The sequence below is a fragment of the Umbelopsis ramanniana genome (genome assembly GCF_025399195.1).
Source record: "Umbelopsis ramanniana AG unplaced genomic scaffold K450scaffold_44, whole genome shotgun sequence".
Lineage (NCBI taxonomy): Eukaryota > Fungi > Mucoromycota > Umbelopsidomycetes > Umbelopsidales > Umbelopsidaceae > Umbelopsis > Umbelopsis ramanniana.
The window spans coordinates 39,174-56,010 of NW_026252130.1; the positions used below are offsets into that span (position 1 = coordinate 39,174).

Here is a 16,837-nt window from a genome sequence, read left to right on the forward strand (position 1 = left end):
TTGTAACGTCCACCTTTGCACTGTTTGATACAGTCGACATAACGTCCTTGCAAGGTGCTGCAGGCAAAATCCAGTATCGAGCGGATGAAAGGATGTCTCATCCACCATGGTCATGGTAGCGCTTCAAATCTCATGCAGTACGCTTTTTTTTGTAGAAATCAGCATCAATTGAATAAAATGTCATTGCTTGTGCTAGGATTAAAAAACTCATCAGTTTTTGCCAAACAAGCCGGATTGTCGGCTGGAATCAGCCTGTTCAGGCGGTCGGATAAGCTTTCCGAGTTGATATGTGACTTCTCTCAAAAACACACAGTGTCAAAAGATCTCCCTTCGCTTTTTTCCCTTGATGGCAACGTCAAGTCCTTGGAAATGGGAGAAGCAAGACGTTAAGGAATGGGTCGACCGTCTATTTGGCGAACAACTAGCAATTGCTTTCGAAGGTCCGTTTACTTGCTGACGAATTGTTGGATAAAATGAGTGGAAAAACTGAATCTGCTTTTGCAGACAACGATGTCACAGGTCATTTGCTCCTTACAGAAGTTAATGAAGAAGTCCTTCGAGAAAACATTATAGTAGAATCGTGGGGTTTAAGAAAACGCATTTTAAACGCTATCAATGACCTTCTACAGAGATACCGTATTGTACCTTCCATTGAGCGTTTCACAAGCATGCACCTTTTCATGACATCCATTTAAACTTTTACATGATTTCAATAGCAGCAGATAATACTTCAATATCACCACCCAAGCCTCTTCCAAGATCAAGTGTAGCCATTGCTCGAAACAAACCATTAACCATCGATGAAATATGGAGAACCCTTGATCAACATATTAACAACGTCGTGATCCCAAAATGGGAAAATGAGAAGTAACGATCGCCGCGCTTTTTGAAACATCCCTTTGGGTTTTTTAGTAACGGTTTAACATATAAACTTAGGAAGCCATTACTTGAACGGTCAGCATACGCATTCTGGTTCAAACGAAGGAGTTGCCATGGATTTATTCAGGATTGCGAATTTGCTCTAGACCATATACTCAACCATGTATGTACTTTTTGTAACCGCCTATACGTTGGCAGTGTACCACGTTTGCTCAAAATGTCTATTACAGAGAATCCCTCGTATATGTGAGGCGTTAGCGCAATCAGGAGCTACGCAAATTGGCGATTTACTACGAGTCTCTGCCAGCTTGGAAGTTGCATGCTGCGACGCGCGAAAGTTGATGTGGCAGATCAAAGTTTTACAGGGACCAAAACCACCAGCACCAGCAGATTCATCGTTAATACCTCTAAACAAAAAAGAAAAATTGGCCCATAAAGCTGATAAGAGTAGTAGTGACGACGAGAGTCTCAGTAGCGATCACACCTGGAGTTCCATGATTTCTGATGACGAGACGTATTTGGACCAGTCCGATAGTGACTGGAACGACTTCATTGTGGAAGATGATGCGATAAGCGACGAAGGCGTGGCCGTTGAATATCACAGTGGCGAAGATAACCATTTCTATCCATCATCTCAAGGAACAGAGGAAGAGAGCGACGGAAGCCAATCGTCGTCATCGTTAGTCAGGCAGCAGAAACGACCAAGGGACAGTTCAGATTCTGATGAATCCGACTCCTTTACCAAACGGGGAATATCCAAACGTATATCCAAACCGTCTCCCGTGTCTGAAAAGCACACTTTGTATGCACGTTCGAACCGTCATCGTTCAAGAAAAATCAAGCGCGTTCATGATGAGGAAGTGTCGGCTGTTTCAACGCAGGATTCTGAAACGGATACGGCGGCAATGTCCCAAAAACGTCGTCAACTGAAAAGCGCAGAGCAATCTGATCATGGCAGTTCCGGAAAGGATCAAGAAGTTGTTTCCACTGAACATGAATCAGATACTTCATTAAGCACGCTGAGCGACAGCTCAATATCAGTATATGAAAACGAGAAGACAGGTTCTAATGGGTTAAGAAAACACCAAAAACAAAGAGCAGTTTCAGACACCAGCGAGGTCGACGACGATCCATCCATTAGATATCTCCTGAGTACCTATATATCAGAACAAAACCTTCCGCATGTTACAAATACCTTTTCAATAATGTCAAACGCGTCTATCCTCGATTTATTCCTGAGCTTCAGCGCTACGAACTTTGACGATCTGAGTAACGATGAGCAAGAGCTACTGGAAGAGTTGAAGCCAATTTTTTCCCAGCTATCCGGCGACAAAGATCTAACTGAAATGGTCAAAGATGACGAACAGCGATTAAGCCTTATCAACGGCCTTCAAGTGGTCCGAGATATGCTAAGTGAGAAAGTAAAGAAAAAGAAATCAACCCGCGTACGCAAAAGAGCAAGTAGGCTGCGCAAGAACAGACGGATTTTGCTAAGCAACAACGAAAGTGATACCAGTGATGGAGAAGTATCTTCACTTGAAGTAAAGTCATCGACAACTGATACACTACTCGCTAGCAAAAAGGGTTTTCGAAAAATCCGAGACGAGTCAACAACCGTTTCGAGTATGCGAAAGCATCATCAGCAAATGTGGAAGGAGATTGAAGCACGTGCTGAGAGGTAAGTAACTGAATACATGGTAGTTACGCTATGAGCTGTCTACTAACAAAGGGGAGAATGATGTGAAACGTAGTGAATTGACCAAAAAGCAAGAATCAGACACTGATATCACTATGAACGTGGGCGACGTCGAAACAGCTAAACGAGTGACCATATCTCCACATTTAGCACGTCACTTGAAAAAGCATCAGGTAGTGTTACGCGCATGTTACGCTATGATATTTTCAGGAACGTACATTTTAATTTGATTTGGTTTTAGATAGAGGGAATCCGCTTCTTATGGCGTCAAACAATGATGTTGCAAACAGGGGGTGTCTTAGGGCATGCTATGGGATTAGGTATAGGATCAGTCTCAACCGTATATTTCCATATGTTAGCCAAACTGAACAATTTGTCACTGAAGGAAAAACTCTTCAGGTCATCACATACCTGCATACGATATTTCGTGAAATTGCTAACGGCAATCCAGATCTGCCTGAAAAAGTCAAAGTATGCTTTTAAGAAACATGGGTCTTTTCTCTGTCATGACACTAACGACGTTCCATCCTTTAAACAGCCAGGACGTATTCTTATATTAGCACCAGTCACCACTTTGAAGAATTGGGAAAATGAATTCAAGACATGGATTCCTAGGTCTGAACAATCCTTAATACGACAGGTCATCAATTATTGTGAGTGAGATTGGCTTTGTGGTATCATGTCAGTGGTGTAGTGAATGTTTATATTAACCTGAATGTCTTCCTAAAATGAAGCATCGTACAAGGCTACAGGTGGATATTCTCGCGAAACAGTCTTGAGAACTTGGTTCAAACGAGGAGGAGTGTTACTGATGGGATACGAGGTGTTCCGACAAACAGTTAAAAACATGGATAGCTCACCCCATCCCATTCGGAAATGGCTGGTAGATCCTGGTCCCTCCGTCGTGATCATCGACGAAGGTCATAGAATCAAGAGCAACAAGTCGCAACTGTCTAGCGTAGTAAAGATGTTCGATACTAAATTCAGAATTTGCATGACTGGCTATCCGCTTCAAAATAACTTGGAGGAATACTATTGCATGATCGACTTCGTTTATCCTGGATATCTGGGAACCTTATCTGAATTCCGCAATGCCTACAAGAATCCCATTGAATACTTCTATGAAGACATCTCGCCTGCTGAAAGATTCATATCCAGACGCCAATTATACAAATTACAGCGTACTCTTGCAGATCTCATTCATCGGTTTGTTTCACTTTCTACACTGAATAATAGGAAGGATGGTTGTCGATTACGTTATTCACTGCTATTGTTCTCACATACAGACGAGATACCGCTATATTGCAATCTGAATTGAAGCCAAAGAAAGAATTCGATGTCTTTTGTAAACTGTCAACGGAGCAGTATGATGCTTACAAGGTGAGCATCATACTTAAGGCCATATACAGCGATTGTCATTACTAACTTTTTCTTGAAGCGATGCCTTGATGATGCTGGAGTCGGCAGAAGTTTAGCCCCAATTCAGGCGCTACAAGTATTGCGTAACATATGCAATCATCCAGCTGCTTTCCTTGAGGTAAATTGATTGAGCTTACGACAATAGATTTTGAAGAACGGAATTAACGTTAACATTTAAACAGCAACTTCAGAATGGGCAGAGCCGAGCCTCTGATGACTTTAGCCAAGGCAGGAAGAAATTAGACTCTAATACAATGGCCGAGACTTCAAACGTTTTGTCGCCTACACCCTCCTCTCCAGACACTCCAAATGTTAGCCCGATCTCATCTGGTATGAACGTTGTACCTGGCTTTGATAAAATGATTGACGATGAGGAGGTTACCATTTCAAAAGAAGTAGCAAGCGCTTTCCAGACAACAAGAGAATACCTGCAAAATATTTCTGGTAAGTTTGCTTGTTAGGAACATTGGCCATGTCTTCAAAGGTCAGGTTCTGATATTGTTATAGATTTGGAGAGCATTGAACTCTCGTGCAAATGCACTGTCATGATGAAACTTGTCAAAGAGAGCATAAAGGTTGAAGACAAGTTAATCATATTTTCTCACAGTATCCCGACTCTCAGTACGTATAGCAGTCATCTGATGAAGACATGGGTATTTTGTAACTAACATTACGATCCTCTAGATTATATTAGCAGGCTTATGAAAAGAGAAAATATCGATAATCTCAGAATCGATGGTTCAACGCCAGTTATTGTAAGTTGATTGTTAAAAATGGTCGATCGGAAGTACCGCATGCAGCTCATTACAGATACAATACATAATAGCTACGACAAGAGATTATTGACAAATTCAACAAAGGCAAACGATGGCACGTTATTTTGGTATCATCTAAAGTAGGTGTATGCGCATGCCATGCCAATCTAGTGGCAATAGCAAAGTACTTTTTTAACGATTTCTTGGTAACAGGCGGCTTCAATTGGTATCAATCTCGTATCGGCTAATCGTGTTATTTTATATGATCTGGACTGGAATCCATGGTATGAAATTATGAGCATCACGTTATACTCTGCTGTTCACCTAACCTGACTCCTTTGACTATAACAGTCATAACGAACAAGCTGTTGCGAGAGCGTATCGCTTCGGACAGAAAAAAGATGTGTTTGTATATCGACTGCAAACTTATGACACTATCGAACAATCCATCTTCCGCATTAATGAACACAAAACTGGTATATCAAGGCAAGTGATATTATTATAGTCATTGTCAAGAGGCATTTAAGCTAAATCTTCCTTTTTATTGCGTAGTCGAGTGGTAGACGATAAGACGCTCAAGCCCCAAAAACTGGTTGTGATGAAGGCATTTTACAAACTACCAGCTCCGTCACCAATCGAACCTTTGATGGCATCTGCTTATACCGTTATTGAGGATCCAGTGTTAAAGGTGGTTGCTGAAGCGTAAGTGATATGATTATCATATAGTTAGTGTTGTTAGCTCCCAGCTGATCTTCTTGTAGATGTAAGCATAAGTTGGCTGACATACAGCTTCACACATCCTATACGACGGAATATGCGCATGAAGAGTTAAACGAGAAGCAGAAGGAAGAAATCGAACAACAGTTAACTCTAGAGAATAGGATACGCAACGGTGAAGTAATGGAAGTAGCGACCGCGACCCAGGAAATAATCACGATAGCAGACTCACCCCCTGAAACTGATGCTACTCAAACACCACTTCTACCGCATCCCCAGCTTCCGACTACCTATCGTCCGCGTGCCTCACATCATCCCAGCGCAACTCCTGGCGTTCCCTTTTCAGCAATGGGATCGATTCCACAGCCTTCCACCAAGTTTTCTGGCAGTGCATTTGCATCACCGGCCCTTCTTTTCCGTGCTAATTTACAATATCAGCAACCAATTTTGACACCAAGCGGTACAGCATCTACCGAATGGAAGCGACCACAAACTGTTAGTCGATCAATGAACTCGACTGAGCAGCCATATCGGGAGAGCAATCACGATTACTCACAAAGCACAAGTGATTTGCCTCATAATAGGCAACACACTGCCAATCTACCTTCCAATATACCCAATACATTCCGAGGGCCCAACAACATTGCATACCCAAATAGTACAGCGTACTATCGTGAGGACACTCTGATAGATACCGCTGAACTTTTCAGACAACAGGTAGAGAAGTTTAAACTACAATTGAAAGATTATGGAAACAAGTTTCCAGGCGGAACAAGTTCGGGCAATCTTCCAAACAATTCATCATTGCAATAAGTGTTTACACATTATCAGGGAAACAGTGCCTCTCTGTTGTCTCTGTAATAAACGTATGAGTACCTGTTTAGAAAAGCCGAGCATGCTAAATAAAATTTCCTGCAGCTTTTTTTATTTTTTTTAATTTTTATTCCCTTTTACACAAGACCGTCAAAAAGTTATCCCTAACGTTCGTGTTGCATGACACTGTACCTCATTCTGGGCAGACATGGAGCAAGGATCCATCCTGTATCCAACAGGGATAGGGATAACATTCGCTACCTGCCGCTCCTTGTCCTAAAGGATATGATAAAGAGCAACTTGAATGATAGAATTCGTTACATTAAAGATCACAAGAAGACGGTGGTGTTCTTCGAGGTAAGTGACCATGCATTCCCCCAAACGACCCATTTGACACTGTCAATCCTTCCTCATGCTGAGACTTTTCTCTACCCATTCACAGCATACAGAACTACATTATATTGCCATTTCCAAAACCAATTCACACCACATGCTGCTACACCACCTTATCATTATCCAAAGCTATTTATCGTTTATGTACGGACCGGCGTTTGCTACCCGACTATCCACCTCTCAACCCTCACCCTTTCAACCGAATCGAGCTTCAATATCGCCGATTTCGTCTTCAGAGCTGTCATCGGCTGCAGCTCGTATGATAAGTTTGTGTCGCTTAAACCCTTACTTGGCAGTACAGCCTATTCAAGTCAGCGAAGATCTCCGAAAGCGGTTCAGAACGAGTCTTCGGGAAGGTTGCGATCATGCCTTTGCAGCTTCTGAGAAAAGGAAATCAAGCTTTGGTTCAGCTTTTCAGGCGTTATCGATGCAATCCATGCGAGAGGAGCCAACTCCCTTGCCAAACGGAAGTTGGTCTCACGCTATGCTTTGGGTACAAGATAAGCTTTTGGTTCGGTGTAATAATGGATCAGCTGATCACAGTCCGTATGATATAGACAGCCATGAGCTGTTGGCTGTTCTTATACTCGTTCAAGGCTTTCTGAAAGCTCATGGAACGAATGATAGTTTATACCCAGGTAAGCCAAAACAAAAAGAAATCAGATAGTAATATGACCAAGCGAACATCCTAGCTTAATTTGTCCACCCACGCAATTTAGGAGATCAACCAGCATCAACTGCTCACCAAAACACTAAACCGCAAATGATCCGAAATTCAAGGTAGGCTAGGTCAACTCGACCTTAGTATTTGCTTGCCTTCATACCCTCATCCCCAACTGCATCATTCCCTGAAATAGATCCAGCAATCATTCTCTAGATACCCATCATTCCCGGACACCGGACTCCACCAATTCATCCACCATTGCTACACCACCGTCTAGTGGTGGTTATGTTCCATCTTCCTTCGCACTTAGCAACAAATCCTCGGCCTCCAACATCACATCCATCACCAATGTGACTCCTGTGGTGTCGTTTAGTACACCTCCTCAGCTCTCCTTAATGCTGTTCTCGAATCAAAATCCATCGATACACACCGCTGACTCCGTCTCACTTTCTGATAATGATTCCATTGCACACTCTGAGCCTGTTACCATTTCAAGATCGCAATCTCGTCCAGAGTCATGCCATTCAGGTTCCTTCGGCTCAACTTTATCGGCAGACCACGAACCTCGCCCCGTGAGTGTTCCAATTGGCCACCACCGTCGGAGCTCCCCTGTCCCCAGTGATCCACTCTCGTCTTCGCTTAGCCTATTGTCAAGCTCCTTGCCAGCTTCATCAGCTGTATCCTACCCGCTATCTACCAGCCAGAAAACCGGTGGAGTAAGACGACCTGTCAATGCCATGGCCAGACAGCATCAACGATCACGAAGCTCTGTAGACTCCCTGACCAAATTATTACCGCCTGTGACTCCTGAACCGTCCGAAAGTAAAGTGACAACGGCTTGGTTCAAAGTAGGTGAGGAATTACAGGAGAAATGTGTATACCTCGGACAAGTCAGTGACGGTGTCACTCTTGTTATAATTTATGATCCGCCAAAGGTGCGTTAAGACGTGTTGTTTACGACTTGGTAAATGAACCATTCTAACCCAATATCATATATTAGCAATCCAACCCTAGCCTCAGACCTCGCCATCTTACCAAATTGCAATCGCAGCTAAGAGTCAGCCTAGCGGATTTCTCTAGCTTCTTACTTACCAAAGAACAAACGCATTTCTCCATGCTATCTGTTCTTACCAACTACCCTGGCCTCGTACATTTTGTATATATGGATGGTACTGGAGTCATGGTTCGACCTATTGTCACCGACTTGCGGTATCAAGCCGAAGTATTGGGCCAAGGGCGATGGAAGGATTTGTCTGTCGATATCATCAACACTGCCGTAAGTAACAGACATTGTGAAATCATCCTTGTTGATGTTTGGATTATATGTTATGGCGGTTCCTGACGCTTTTTTTTTTTTTTTGGTAACGCTTGTAGCTCCATAATTTGATCAAACTGGCCACTCAATACCGAGACTCTAGCTATACGGGTGTGCATATCCTCGGTGTGCCTAATCACTGCCCAGTCGCCACTCGACTTCACTATGTATACCAAAGGTTTAGCAAGCGACAAGAACTCTATGCGCTGTACCTCGATGACATTTCCAGCGCTCAAGTTGGCCATCTGCATGAGAAATTAGCTCATGATTTGTCAAAACAAACCGTGTAATGTGTTTGTTTGTATGCTGCCTCATGTACTTTTACACTGCCGTTCTTTTGTTCTACGAAGAGAAAGGAACGGCAATGAAACAGAACAAAAAAAAAAAAGAACTTCCCCCTCCCCAAATGTAGAAAAATCGTTGTGTAAATACAGGAATACCATTTTTTTTTAAAACAAAAAGTTACTCTGCATGCTGCTTTAACCAGTTTGGCATTTCATACTTGGGCAGCTCTGACCGCCATATACCTGATAACAGTAAAACATGGCATGCCAATAGGGCCAATGAGCTATTTGTTGTAGATGGGTATGTCAGCCAGCACACCTCCATGGTAGCCAAAACGACACCTCTGCGGGGGGATATATTAGAATGCATTTTGCTATGGGCTGGAATTTCACTGGTTCTTACTTTGCTGCTGTAGTGTATGCAATGGCTCCCTCCCATTTCGACTGCCAGACCAGGTAAGGCAGGGTATGGAAGTACCATGAATAGAATTGGTAATGCAAGCTGCGAGAGAAGACCATGCCAATAAGGTTGCAGGTGAACATGGCATAGATGATATCGTCGGCGGAGACGGGCGTGGTTCCCGACCATCCGCGTTGAAAGACGCCAAAGACCCCACCTTCTGATCGACGACACCATTTGCTGAACAGGAAAGCCATCACCACCGCAGCGTGTCCAGCCAGAAGAAGATTTGCAAAATCTTTGGAGGCAAACGTTTCTTCCTCAATCATTCTCCAGTTTACAGTCCATTTGTAATCAAACACACGACTGAATTCAAAGGCTTTGGAAATATACGCGGCGGAATTTTCTTGTAAGAACGGCCAAGCAATCAATCTCTGCTCATAAGTGGTGAGTAAAATACGCATGCGGATTTGCACTGAGGTTATCACTTACTTGAATTCCTCCCATGACGATCAAATTTAAAATGGTCAACCAAGCTCCTTCGGCTTTCCAAAGCAAAAGGCCAAAGGCAGGGAAGAACAGGAGGACATTCATTTTCACCGACACGCCAAGGCTGTGTGCAATTCAAAAAAAAAAAAAAGGTCAATACATAGACATTGGAAAAATGGAAGTGATAAAATGCGCGCGGCTCACCTGAAAAGTATGCTGGCAACACGGTATTGCTTGTGGATCATGGCTAGAATGGCACAGTAAAGCAGGAACATGGCCACAGGGTCATTGAAGCATCGCAAGACATAGATAGAGTGAAGACGCTTGGACAAACACAGCATCACGATAAGAAATGGAGGTACGCGCTTGGACGCCCGATAGATGGAGAAAACGACATATTGCGTGGCGAGATAAAGTCCGGCAAAGATGTATTGTGCGCGTCGAATGTTGGTGCCTTTGTCCGTTACATGATACAGCGCACTGTATACCCACACAAATCCAGCCGGGTACCTAGACGAGATGCAGCCAATGAGACAATGCAACCACTCCTTAACTCCATATCATGGTACTTACACCAATGGGCCAGTGTCGCCTTTCAATTTCGTGTAATCACGCTCTCCAGCGAGAAAACCGCCCACTTCTTGCATATACGCAACCCAATCAATCTCGGTATCTTTGCATAGAGATTGTACAGAGTTATTCATAGTAGACACCACCGGAGATTTTTTTTATATATCGCTTACATGAAACTCGCTGAATGATGAATAAGTTAAGAAAGAATTCACCTACGAGAAGGGCGGTGCCCATGTACCAAAAGTAGGCTGGATCCATTAGCAAGCGCATAGGAATCGACACGAAATCTTGGACATTATATGTTTTCTGCGACGATGAGGATGGTCGTGCTCGTTTGCCCGATGTCTTCTTTGCCAACTTGGCTCGAGATGAGTGAGGCATGATCGAGGAAAGAAAAACCGAGAGTTCGGCACGTGGAATTGAAGCTTCACTTTAACGCCATGGGTCCGACTACGATTGATTGATCCCGCTTACGGACAAAGTGGACCGTGCTTTGCAACCCATCCACTAACAATGAAAGGCTCTACAATGTTAATTCACCCGCTTCCTATTCGCCTTGACCTTCTCTTTTTGTTGCTGTTTATTAATGCAAAGGTGGATGGATGGTTGATTACATTCGGGATCATGTAACGTAAGTTCTATACGCTTTATCTAACGGAAGAAAAGTTTTTTTTTTTTAAAAAAAAAAGATATCTACAGGATTGGATACTTGTTTACGATGGGCTGGATATAAATCAAACGATTAGTCAGTTGGTTTGCATTAATATACCGTCCATTCCATGTTAAGTTCGGGTACATACCTGAAATGGGGTGGAACTGAAGGAAATAAGAGGGTTTTAATAATGTTACAAAACAGCTACGCTATGTAGGGAATGGAATCCTGTTCCAATAGCTGTTGAAAATGTTTATCGGTAGCCAAATCATCTTCGTCGGTTTCTTCCACAGCATTTTCTTCTTTCTCTTCATCTTGGCTAGAATTACTATCGGCTTCATCTCCGGATGTGGACGACCTTCGCCGTTTCAGAGTTGGTTTGGACTCGACGGATTCTGGTTTCGCGTCGTTGGAATTGTCTGCAATGATGGTGTTGGTTTCATTTTCTGTCTCCACCATTCTTGTATAGGACGGGTGCTGTTTGATTAAATTCACATAGTATTGTTGCAGAACTGGCCCTGTCGCTGCTAGACGCCAGTCAATTAGTCGTAAAAATTCCAATTCAAGCGAATTGAGTTCTCGTAACGAGATGCCTCCGACCTTTGCATAGTGAGAATTGGTACAATATGAGTCGCACAGGGCTTTGGCAGATACGGTGATGGCTGTAATCAAAAATCGATGTACGGTCAACGACGAAATGGTGAAATGAGGTTGTCGCTCGCAAACACGATCAATATAGATGAGAAGCGTCAACAAGCAGGCTTTCTCAACAGAGGTATATTTGACTATTCGCCTTAAATAGTCCGGGAGGGTGATATTGGGTGGTGCCCGCGAGTGAAAGTGGGTGAGTGTGGAGGGTGTCAGTGGTATTAAATCGTTATGTGATATCAATCGTCCGAGCATGTCGGCTAGAGGTACGGGATTTTTAGTTGAAGACGTGGACACATGCCCATGCAAAACATTGACACTTACCGAGCATATGGATAATGTTACTTATATCAGCAGCATAAAACCAGTGAGGAACCAACGTAGTCTCCATCGTGACATGTCCAACACTAGTGATGTTTTTGTTGGAAAAACCTTGTGTAAGAGACAGGGATGCCAGTTGAATGCAACGTCAAATTGACCGCAAAAAAAAAAAAAGCGATCCGAGAGGTCACGTGTGCGCTTGGGACTTTTTCTGGACCAATCCGAGTTTCATCCTGGGTTCTCGGCACCCAATCAGAGATCAGTTACCGACTTTTAAGAGCCAGTGAAAGAGTGGGATCAAGTGTTACCAATATTACCTTCAGTCCATGTGATTCTACAGGTCTTTTCCCCTAGCACTAGAAGCCGAAGGATACATCAGAGTCATTTCATTTTAATTAATTTATATTTTGAGACCGTGTTGCATTGGCTCATGTAAAATTCTTCAAGGCTCCAACGCTTGTGAAGCTGAATGCGGCTATGGAACGGCGAAGAAGGGACTGGCTGAACCCCCGAAATCTAAAAAATCTATTTTTTAATTTTCTATTTTTTTTTAACTTCAGCCCTTCCTTATACCCATGCCCATGCGAGCTCCAAAGGCATCTCCATTGCTGCCTACAGCTGCATCTATTTCATGGGAACGATGGGGTCGTACGCTGACATACCAGCGACTGCACGAAAAACTACAACCTAGACTGACGTGGAGGCGAAGATCTATAGTGTACCTAATCTCCATAATTATCATCGCAGCATGCTTCCTGTCTTATTTCGTACAATACATACGCATGACAAGCGTGCATAGAGCAAGAGACAGTTGGCTATTATCTCGTTTTCCGGAACTTCAACCCATTTGGAAAGACATATCGAAAGATAGTACTAATTTGCATGAAGCTATTACTCTTCGATTCGAACGCCGTGATCAGTACGGTTGCGAATACCATCAACTATCTTATGCTACTTTAAAACAGATTATCGATGATGAACTTGGGCCCGCTAATCCCAACCCTTCATTCACCCATGTTCGTACGCCATATTTAATCACACCAGCTTTTGACCCTAGTCAACCAGTCACATTGAAACCCGGCCAAAAGTATTGTGTTCGATTGGTTGTTCCACGCCAACTGGTGACGCCCAGCAATACTGAAGGATATATGCCTATTGATGGATCTCCTTGGGACAGCATTATGATGACGATGGTTCGAAACTCCCCATCCAACACCACTATTCCGGTGCGCATGAATGTATGGGGTGGCCATGCGACATTGTATGATGCCGATGAGCTAAACGCTGGTCGTCAGGCTCAGGATAGACCACCTCATGAATGGATGAGTCGTAGTGGAATTCACATCTATGAAGCGGAAATAGCCCTCATGGACGAGGGCATTTATACCCTGGAAACTCGACTGGAATACACTCAGGGTCTTTGGAACTTTGAACGAGAAACCATCATCTCCTACCAACCAGAGATGGTCAACCCACCAACAGGATGGGAAGTAAAGATCCTTGGACGTGAGAAGGATCATTTTGATTTACCCTTGTGTACTCGACCTGATCATCCTGGACGTTGGCTTAATATCAACGATTACGCGCCAGAGCGACAAAAGCAAATTCAACCCAGCGCCGTAGACTTCAACGGAAATTTTTGGGCTCCCTACACCTGTCGATACCGACCCATTACATACCAAGACTTTACAACCTGTTTAGCAAAGAAATTCCCTCTCATTCATTGGTTTGGCGATTCCAATTCTCGTAGAGCTATTAAGAAAATGGTGACGGACGGAGAATGGTGTAGCGACGCATCCCTCATCCAGAGTAATGCTACCATTCAACGAAGCTGTCACTGCGAGGATTACGGAGACTTATCATGGAACCGTACGTTGTTCGATCCATGGTCTCGAGCCGCTCAGGTAACAAGGATACCTGCTGAGCATGTCTCCTCTGAATGGGGCACCATTGACAGAGACGAAGACAAGTCGGAACTTTGGTTCTACAAGATGGACGGTCTTACCAACCTGAATGATCCTGGGTGGGAGGAATCGTTCAAGGAGTACCCTGACCCCTCGGAGTTGTTGCCATATGTTACTGGACTGGCTGTCAACCAAGAATGGGCCAGTCGATTTGGTGAACCCTTGAATCTTCCAGGAGCTGATATCCGGCCTCAGCCTAAAAAGGAAGAAAAGCGATCTTATCATCTGGACAAGCGGTGGTACCTGACACTCGCCCCTCCTAAACTCATCATCATTAGTTTGGGAAATTGGGACACTTCATGGATGCCCTACGCAGAATTCGAAGTCGCCGTGCAGAGATTAATCAACTACATCAAGCAGCGCTATATTCCCTACAAGACCGCCGTTGTTTATAGAGCCCCTCAATATTACTGTTGCCGGGTCGATACGTCCGAATGGCAACGTAGACTCAGCACGCAAAGAATGGAAGCATATGATCGCTATGCGAGAGATATGCTGGTGGAACATGTGGGAGCCAAAGTGTGGGATGTGTATGCTTTGGGAGAGTCTCGCAACTGGCAAGACAAACAGGTGTCGCTTGATTGCCCGTCCAACCATGTTCCTAGCGACGTTGTAGCGGTTGAAAACCAACTGTTAATGAATGCGCTATGTAATTCGGATGATTGGTTTGCCGATATTTAATCCACAGCATTTATTTCCCACTTTTTACATTTCCCACTCACAAAAATAAAAACTTACCACGTGATCCTATTTTTGGTCATTGCCATATAAGACGTTTTCGGCCTTGGCTCATTTTTTGACGTTGACTTTTTTTTTGAGATTGCAATTCCATGGTCGAACCTCCAAATGACCCTGACGCTGGCTGTAAACTGCTGGATGGGTTCGCTATCATCATACAAATACTACTTGCTTCAAGTGCCCTCGCAACACTAGTCGTCAAAAGGGCCAGGGAAAGACCGCAGCGGCCAGTTAATATATGGTATGGTTATTTTCAACTCTTGGCTTGCGCTGTTAACCTGAAAACTAATGTGGTTTGATAGGCTTTTGGATGTTGGAAAGCAATTTTCGGGTGCCATTGTCATCCATGGTCTCAACCTGCTTGTATCATATTCCCGCGGCCGACCGCATCATGGCGGACCCTCCAACCTCTGCGTTTGGTATTTCTTAAACGTTGGTGTCGATACCACCGTGGGAGTGTGGATTCTTTGGGTCATATTGCGATCGCTGCAGTGGTCACTTATGCGAGTGGGAGTCACAGGCATTCGCACAGGTGACTATGGCACCCCTCCGTCCATTCTCAATTGGATCAAACAGACGATTATTTTCATATGCTCACTGGTCGGCATGAAGAGCTGTGTTTACGGCCTGTTTCGTCTTTGCCCTTGGCTATTCGACTTTGGAAAATGGGTCCTGAGCTGGACTCGTGACAACTATAGAACTCAAGTCGTTTTTGTCATGTTAATGTGAGTGCCCTTTGTGACAGCGTTTTTTTAATTCCCTCATACCAGCCATTGAGCTAAATAATGGCCTCTTTTCTCTAGATTCCCCCTTTGTATGAACGCCTTTCAGATTTGGGTGATAGATACCATTGTAAAGAACAAGCTATTTAGTGTAGAGGAGATTATTGAGGCAGATGAGCGCACTAGGCTTCTTGCTGAGCCTAATCATAATACCACCGAGTCAACTGCGACCACCGTAGAAAATTTGTAAAGCACATATTTTTTTTTCCATAAAAAACTTCTTCCCTTTTGAATCGTCATGTTCTCCATTGCTCGCCATGACGAGTCCGAAAATGACGAACGATCTTACGAGAAGCGTTTAGATCGTTTGTCCAAACTTAATGAGAGAGTCAGCAAGAAACGAAAGCAGACAGGTGCTGATCAAGGCGACGACGAGGCCTTACCTCAAGAAGAACTGGCTACTATGGAGGTAGAACAGCCTGTGGTAGACACCACGGTCGACAATGACACCACTGCTGATTTGGATTCAGCGCTTGTAGAGGAAACTGAATCTAAGAAGGCGAAACGAAATAAGCCAAAAAAGAAGAAGGTGAAGCAAGACGAACCACTTCAGGCAGAGGCACTGGAAGAAATGGAGGTTGTTGAGGAAGACGTAGCTGAGTCAGACAGATTAATACCACCCACTCCGGATGAATTAGTAGAGGAAGCAGGAACGTTAGAGGAAGTTGCAGAGGAAGAATCCATGCTCCAAGCGTTTCCCGATTTCACGCCAACTGAACCCGACGTGAAGGATATTGCTCAACTCAAATCAATGGGTATCCCATACTGGCTGGCCCACCCCACCATCATTGAGCAAGGCCAGACGACTCCTCTTGCAGAAATGTCAGGTTTATCTAAGAATTTGCTGGAACGTTGCCGCGAACAAGGCATTGACGAATTTTTTGCTGGTGAGTTTAGATTTTTGAAGTGGATCTATCGCGTTTTCATATGCTTACCCTGTTTTTTGCTCTCCAGTACAAACAGCTGTTGTACCAATCTTTTTGAAATCACCATCATTGTACGATAGTCGACGTCCACCTGGTGATTTGTGCGTTTCAGCACCCACTGGTTCAGGCAAAACCCTTGCCTATGTCATTCCTATTGTTCAGGTAAGTCGATCCATACAATGAATGCTGAAAATAGGCGTTGGGTTCAGCTGCTGAAAAATATATTACTTTGCTAGATCCTTTCAACGAGAGTGGTAACCCGGCTTCGAGCGTTGGTAGTTCTTCCTACGCGTGATTTGGTCAGTCAGGTGCGCGAGACTTTTGAGGCTGTCACCAAAGGCACTGGATTGAAGGTATGTAGAATTGTGACTCGTGTGGGTGTCATTATGCATATAGCCTATTCTAAATT

The 16,837-nt window shown here is 43.9% G+C and overlaps 7 protein-coding genes across 7 annotated transcripts; 5 read left to right on the forward strand and 2 right to left on the reverse strand.

Annotated features, from left to right (window-relative positions):
* The first annotated feature begins 342 nt into the window (after window positions 1-342).
* K450DRAFT_249653 (uncharacterized protein) lies at window positions 343-6,403 on the forward strand. The gene is made up of 20 exons (XM_051590435.1): window positions 343-440; window positions 505-636; window positions 717-867; window positions 937-1,042; window positions 1,110-2,557; window positions 2,631-2,748; window positions 2,817-2,895; window positions 2,961-3,046; window positions 3,114-3,228; window positions 3,310-3,781; window positions 3,862-3,955; window positions 4,014-4,112; window positions 4,177-4,438; window positions 4,502-4,615; window positions 4,679-4,749; window positions 4,821-4,889; window positions 4,963-5,033; window positions 5,101-5,235; window positions 5,302-5,451; window positions 5,511-6,403. The coding sequence occupies exons 1-20, from the start codon at window positions 347-349 to the stop codon at window positions 6,277-6,279; spliced, it is 4,635 nt and encodes a 1,544-aa protein (XP_051442873.1). The 5' UTR covers window positions 343-346; the 3' UTR covers window positions 6,280-6,403.
* Window positions 6,404-6,420: 17 nt separating this feature from the next.
* Window positions 6,421-7,594, forward strand: K450DRAFT_249661 (uncharacterized protein). The gene is made up of 3 exons (XM_051590436.1): window positions 6,421-6,636; window positions 6,722-7,310; window positions 7,392-7,594. Exons 1-3 carry the CDS (start codon window positions 6,460-6,462, stop codon window positions 7,454-7,456), a joined length of 831 nt encoding a protein of 276 aa, XP_051442874.1. The 5' UTR covers window positions 6,421-6,459; the 3' UTR covers window positions 7,457-7,594.
* On the forward strand, window positions 7,351-9,027 carry K450DRAFT_93484 (uncharacterized protein). Its single transcript, XM_051593841.1, has 3 exons — window positions 7,351-8,271; window positions 8,337-8,612; window positions 8,711-9,027. The coding sequence occupies exons 1-3, from the start codon at window positions 7,732-7,734 to the stop codon at window positions 8,939-8,941; spliced, it is 1,047 nt and encodes a 348-aa protein (XP_051442875.1). The 5' UTR covers window positions 7,351-7,731; the 3' UTR covers window positions 8,942-9,027.
* On the reverse strand, window positions 9,028-10,977 carry K450DRAFT_249667 (uncharacterized protein). Its single transcript, XM_051590437.1, has 6 exons — window positions 10,568-10,977; window positions 10,398-10,497; window positions 10,029-10,334; window positions 9,828-9,948; window positions 9,339-9,769; window positions 9,028-9,279 (listed from the first exon to the last, which is right to left on the reverse strand). The coding sequence occupies exons 1-6, from the start codon at window positions 10,776-10,778 to the stop codon at window positions 9,114-9,116; spliced, it is 1,335 nt and encodes a 444-aa protein (XP_051442876.1). The 5' UTR covers window positions 10,779-10,977; the 3' UTR covers window positions 9,028-9,113.
* Window positions 10,978-12,146, reverse strand: K450DRAFT_249669 (uncharacterized protein). Its single transcript, XM_051590438.1, has 3 exons — window positions 12,022-12,146; window positions 11,198-11,957; window positions 10,978-11,120 (listed from the first exon to the last, which is right to left on the reverse strand). The coding sequence occupies exons 1-2, from the start codon at window positions 12,086-12,088 to the stop codon at window positions 11,254-11,256; spliced, it is 771 nt and encodes a 256-aa protein (XP_051442877.1). The 5' UTR covers window positions 12,089-12,146; the 3' UTR covers window positions 10,978-11,120; window positions 11,198-11,253.
* Window positions 12,147-12,576: 430 nt separating this feature from the next.
* K450DRAFT_249671 (uncharacterized protein) lies at window positions 12,577-15,016 on the forward strand. Its single transcript, XM_051590439.1, has one exon. It carries the CDS (start codon window positions 12,594-12,596, stop codon window positions 14,661-14,663), a length of 2,070 nt encoding a protein of 689 aa, XP_051442878.1. The 5' UTR covers window positions 12,577-12,593; the 3' UTR covers window positions 14,664-15,016.
* K450DRAFT_249672 (uncharacterized protein) lies at window positions 14,702-15,499 on the forward strand. The gene is made up of 2 exons (XM_051590440.1): window positions 14,702-14,961; window positions 15,023-15,499. Exons 1-2 carry the CDS (start codon window positions 14,813-14,815, stop codon window positions 15,447-15,449), a joined length of 576 nt encoding a protein of 191 aa, XP_051442879.1. The 5' UTR covers window positions 14,702-14,812; the 3' UTR covers window positions 15,450-15,499.
* Window positions 15,500-16,837: the final 1,338 nt, after the last annotated feature.

What these genes read in the sequence shown, in the direction of transcription:
- K450DRAFT_249653 (XM_051590435.1), top strand. Translation starts at nt 347, where the DNA reads ATGGCAACGTCAAGTCCTTGGAAATGGGAGAAGCAAGACGTTAAGGAA. An exon ending in ATCTGCCTGAAAAAGTCAAA is followed by an intron (nt 3,047 to 3,113) that starts GTATGCTTTTAA and finishes TCCTTTAAACAG; the next exon opens with CCAGGACGTATTCTTATATT. An exon ending in TTATTTTGGTATCATCTAAA is followed by an intron (nt 4,890 to 4,962) that starts GTAGGTGTATGC and finishes TCTTGGTAACAG; the next exon opens with GCGGCTTCAATTGGTATCAA.
- K450DRAFT_249661 (XM_051590436.1), top strand. Translation starts at nt 6,460, where the DNA reads ATGACACTGTACCTCATTCTGGGCAGACATGGAGCAAGGATCCATCCT. An exon ending in AGACGGTGGTGTTCTTCGAG is followed by an intron (nt 6,637 to 6,721) that starts GTAAGTGACCAT and finishes ACCCATTCACAG; the next exon opens with CATACAGAACTACATTATAT. An exon ending in GAATGATAGTTTATACCCAG is followed by an intron (nt 7,311 to 7,391) that starts GTAAGCCAAAAC and finishes CACGCAATTTAG; the next exon opens with GAGATCAACCAGCATCAACT.
- K450DRAFT_93484 (XM_051593841.1), top strand. Translation starts at nt 7,732, where the DNA reads ATGCTGTTCTCGAATCAAAATCCATCGATACACACCGCTGACTCCGTC. An exon ending in TAATTTATGATCCGCCAAAG is followed by an intron (nt 8,272 to 8,336) that starts GTGCGTTAAGAC and finishes ATCATATATTAG; the next exon opens with CAATCCAACCCTAGCCTCAG. An exon ending in TCGATATCATCAACACTGCC is followed by an intron (nt 8,613 to 8,710) that starts GTAAGTAACAGA and finishes TAACGCTTGTAG; the next exon opens with CTCCATAATTTGATCAAACT.
- K450DRAFT_249667 (XM_051590437.1), bottom strand. Translation starts at nt 10,778, where the DNA reads ATGCCTCACTCATCTCGAGCCAAGTTGGCAAAGAAGACATCGGGCAAA. An exon ending in CATCATTCAGCGAGTTTCAT is followed by an intron (nt 10,498 to 10,567) that starts GTAAGCGATATA and finishes CTCTATGCAAAG; the next exon opens with ATACCGAGATTGATTGGGTT. An exon ending in GTTGCCAGCATACTTTTCAG is followed by an intron (nt 9,949 to 10,028) that starts GTGAGCCGCGCG and finishes AATTGCACACAG; the next exon opens with CCTTGGCGTGTCGGTGAAAA.
- K450DRAFT_249669 (XM_051590438.1), bottom strand. Translation starts at nt 12,088, where the DNA reads ATGGAGACTACGTTGGTTCCTCACTGGTTTTATGCTGCTGATATAAGT. An exon ending in TAACATTATCCATATGCTCG is followed by an intron (nt 11,958 to 12,021) that starts GTAAGTGTCAAT and finishes CCGTACCTCTAG; the next exon opens with CCGACATGCTCGGACGATTG.
- K450DRAFT_249671 (XM_051590439.1), top strand. Translation starts at nt 12,594, where the DNA reads ATGCCCATGCGAGCTCCAAAGGCATCTCCATTGCTGCCTACAGCTGCA.
- K450DRAFT_249672 (XM_051590440.1), top strand. Translation starts at nt 14,813, where the DNA reads ATGGTCGAACCTCCAAATGACCCTGACGCTGGCTGTAAACTGCTGGAT. An exon ending in CAGCGGCCAGTTAATATATG is followed by an intron (nt 14,962 to 15,022) that starts GTATGGTTATTT and finishes GTGGTTTGATAG; the next exon opens with GCTTTTGGATGTTGGAAAGC.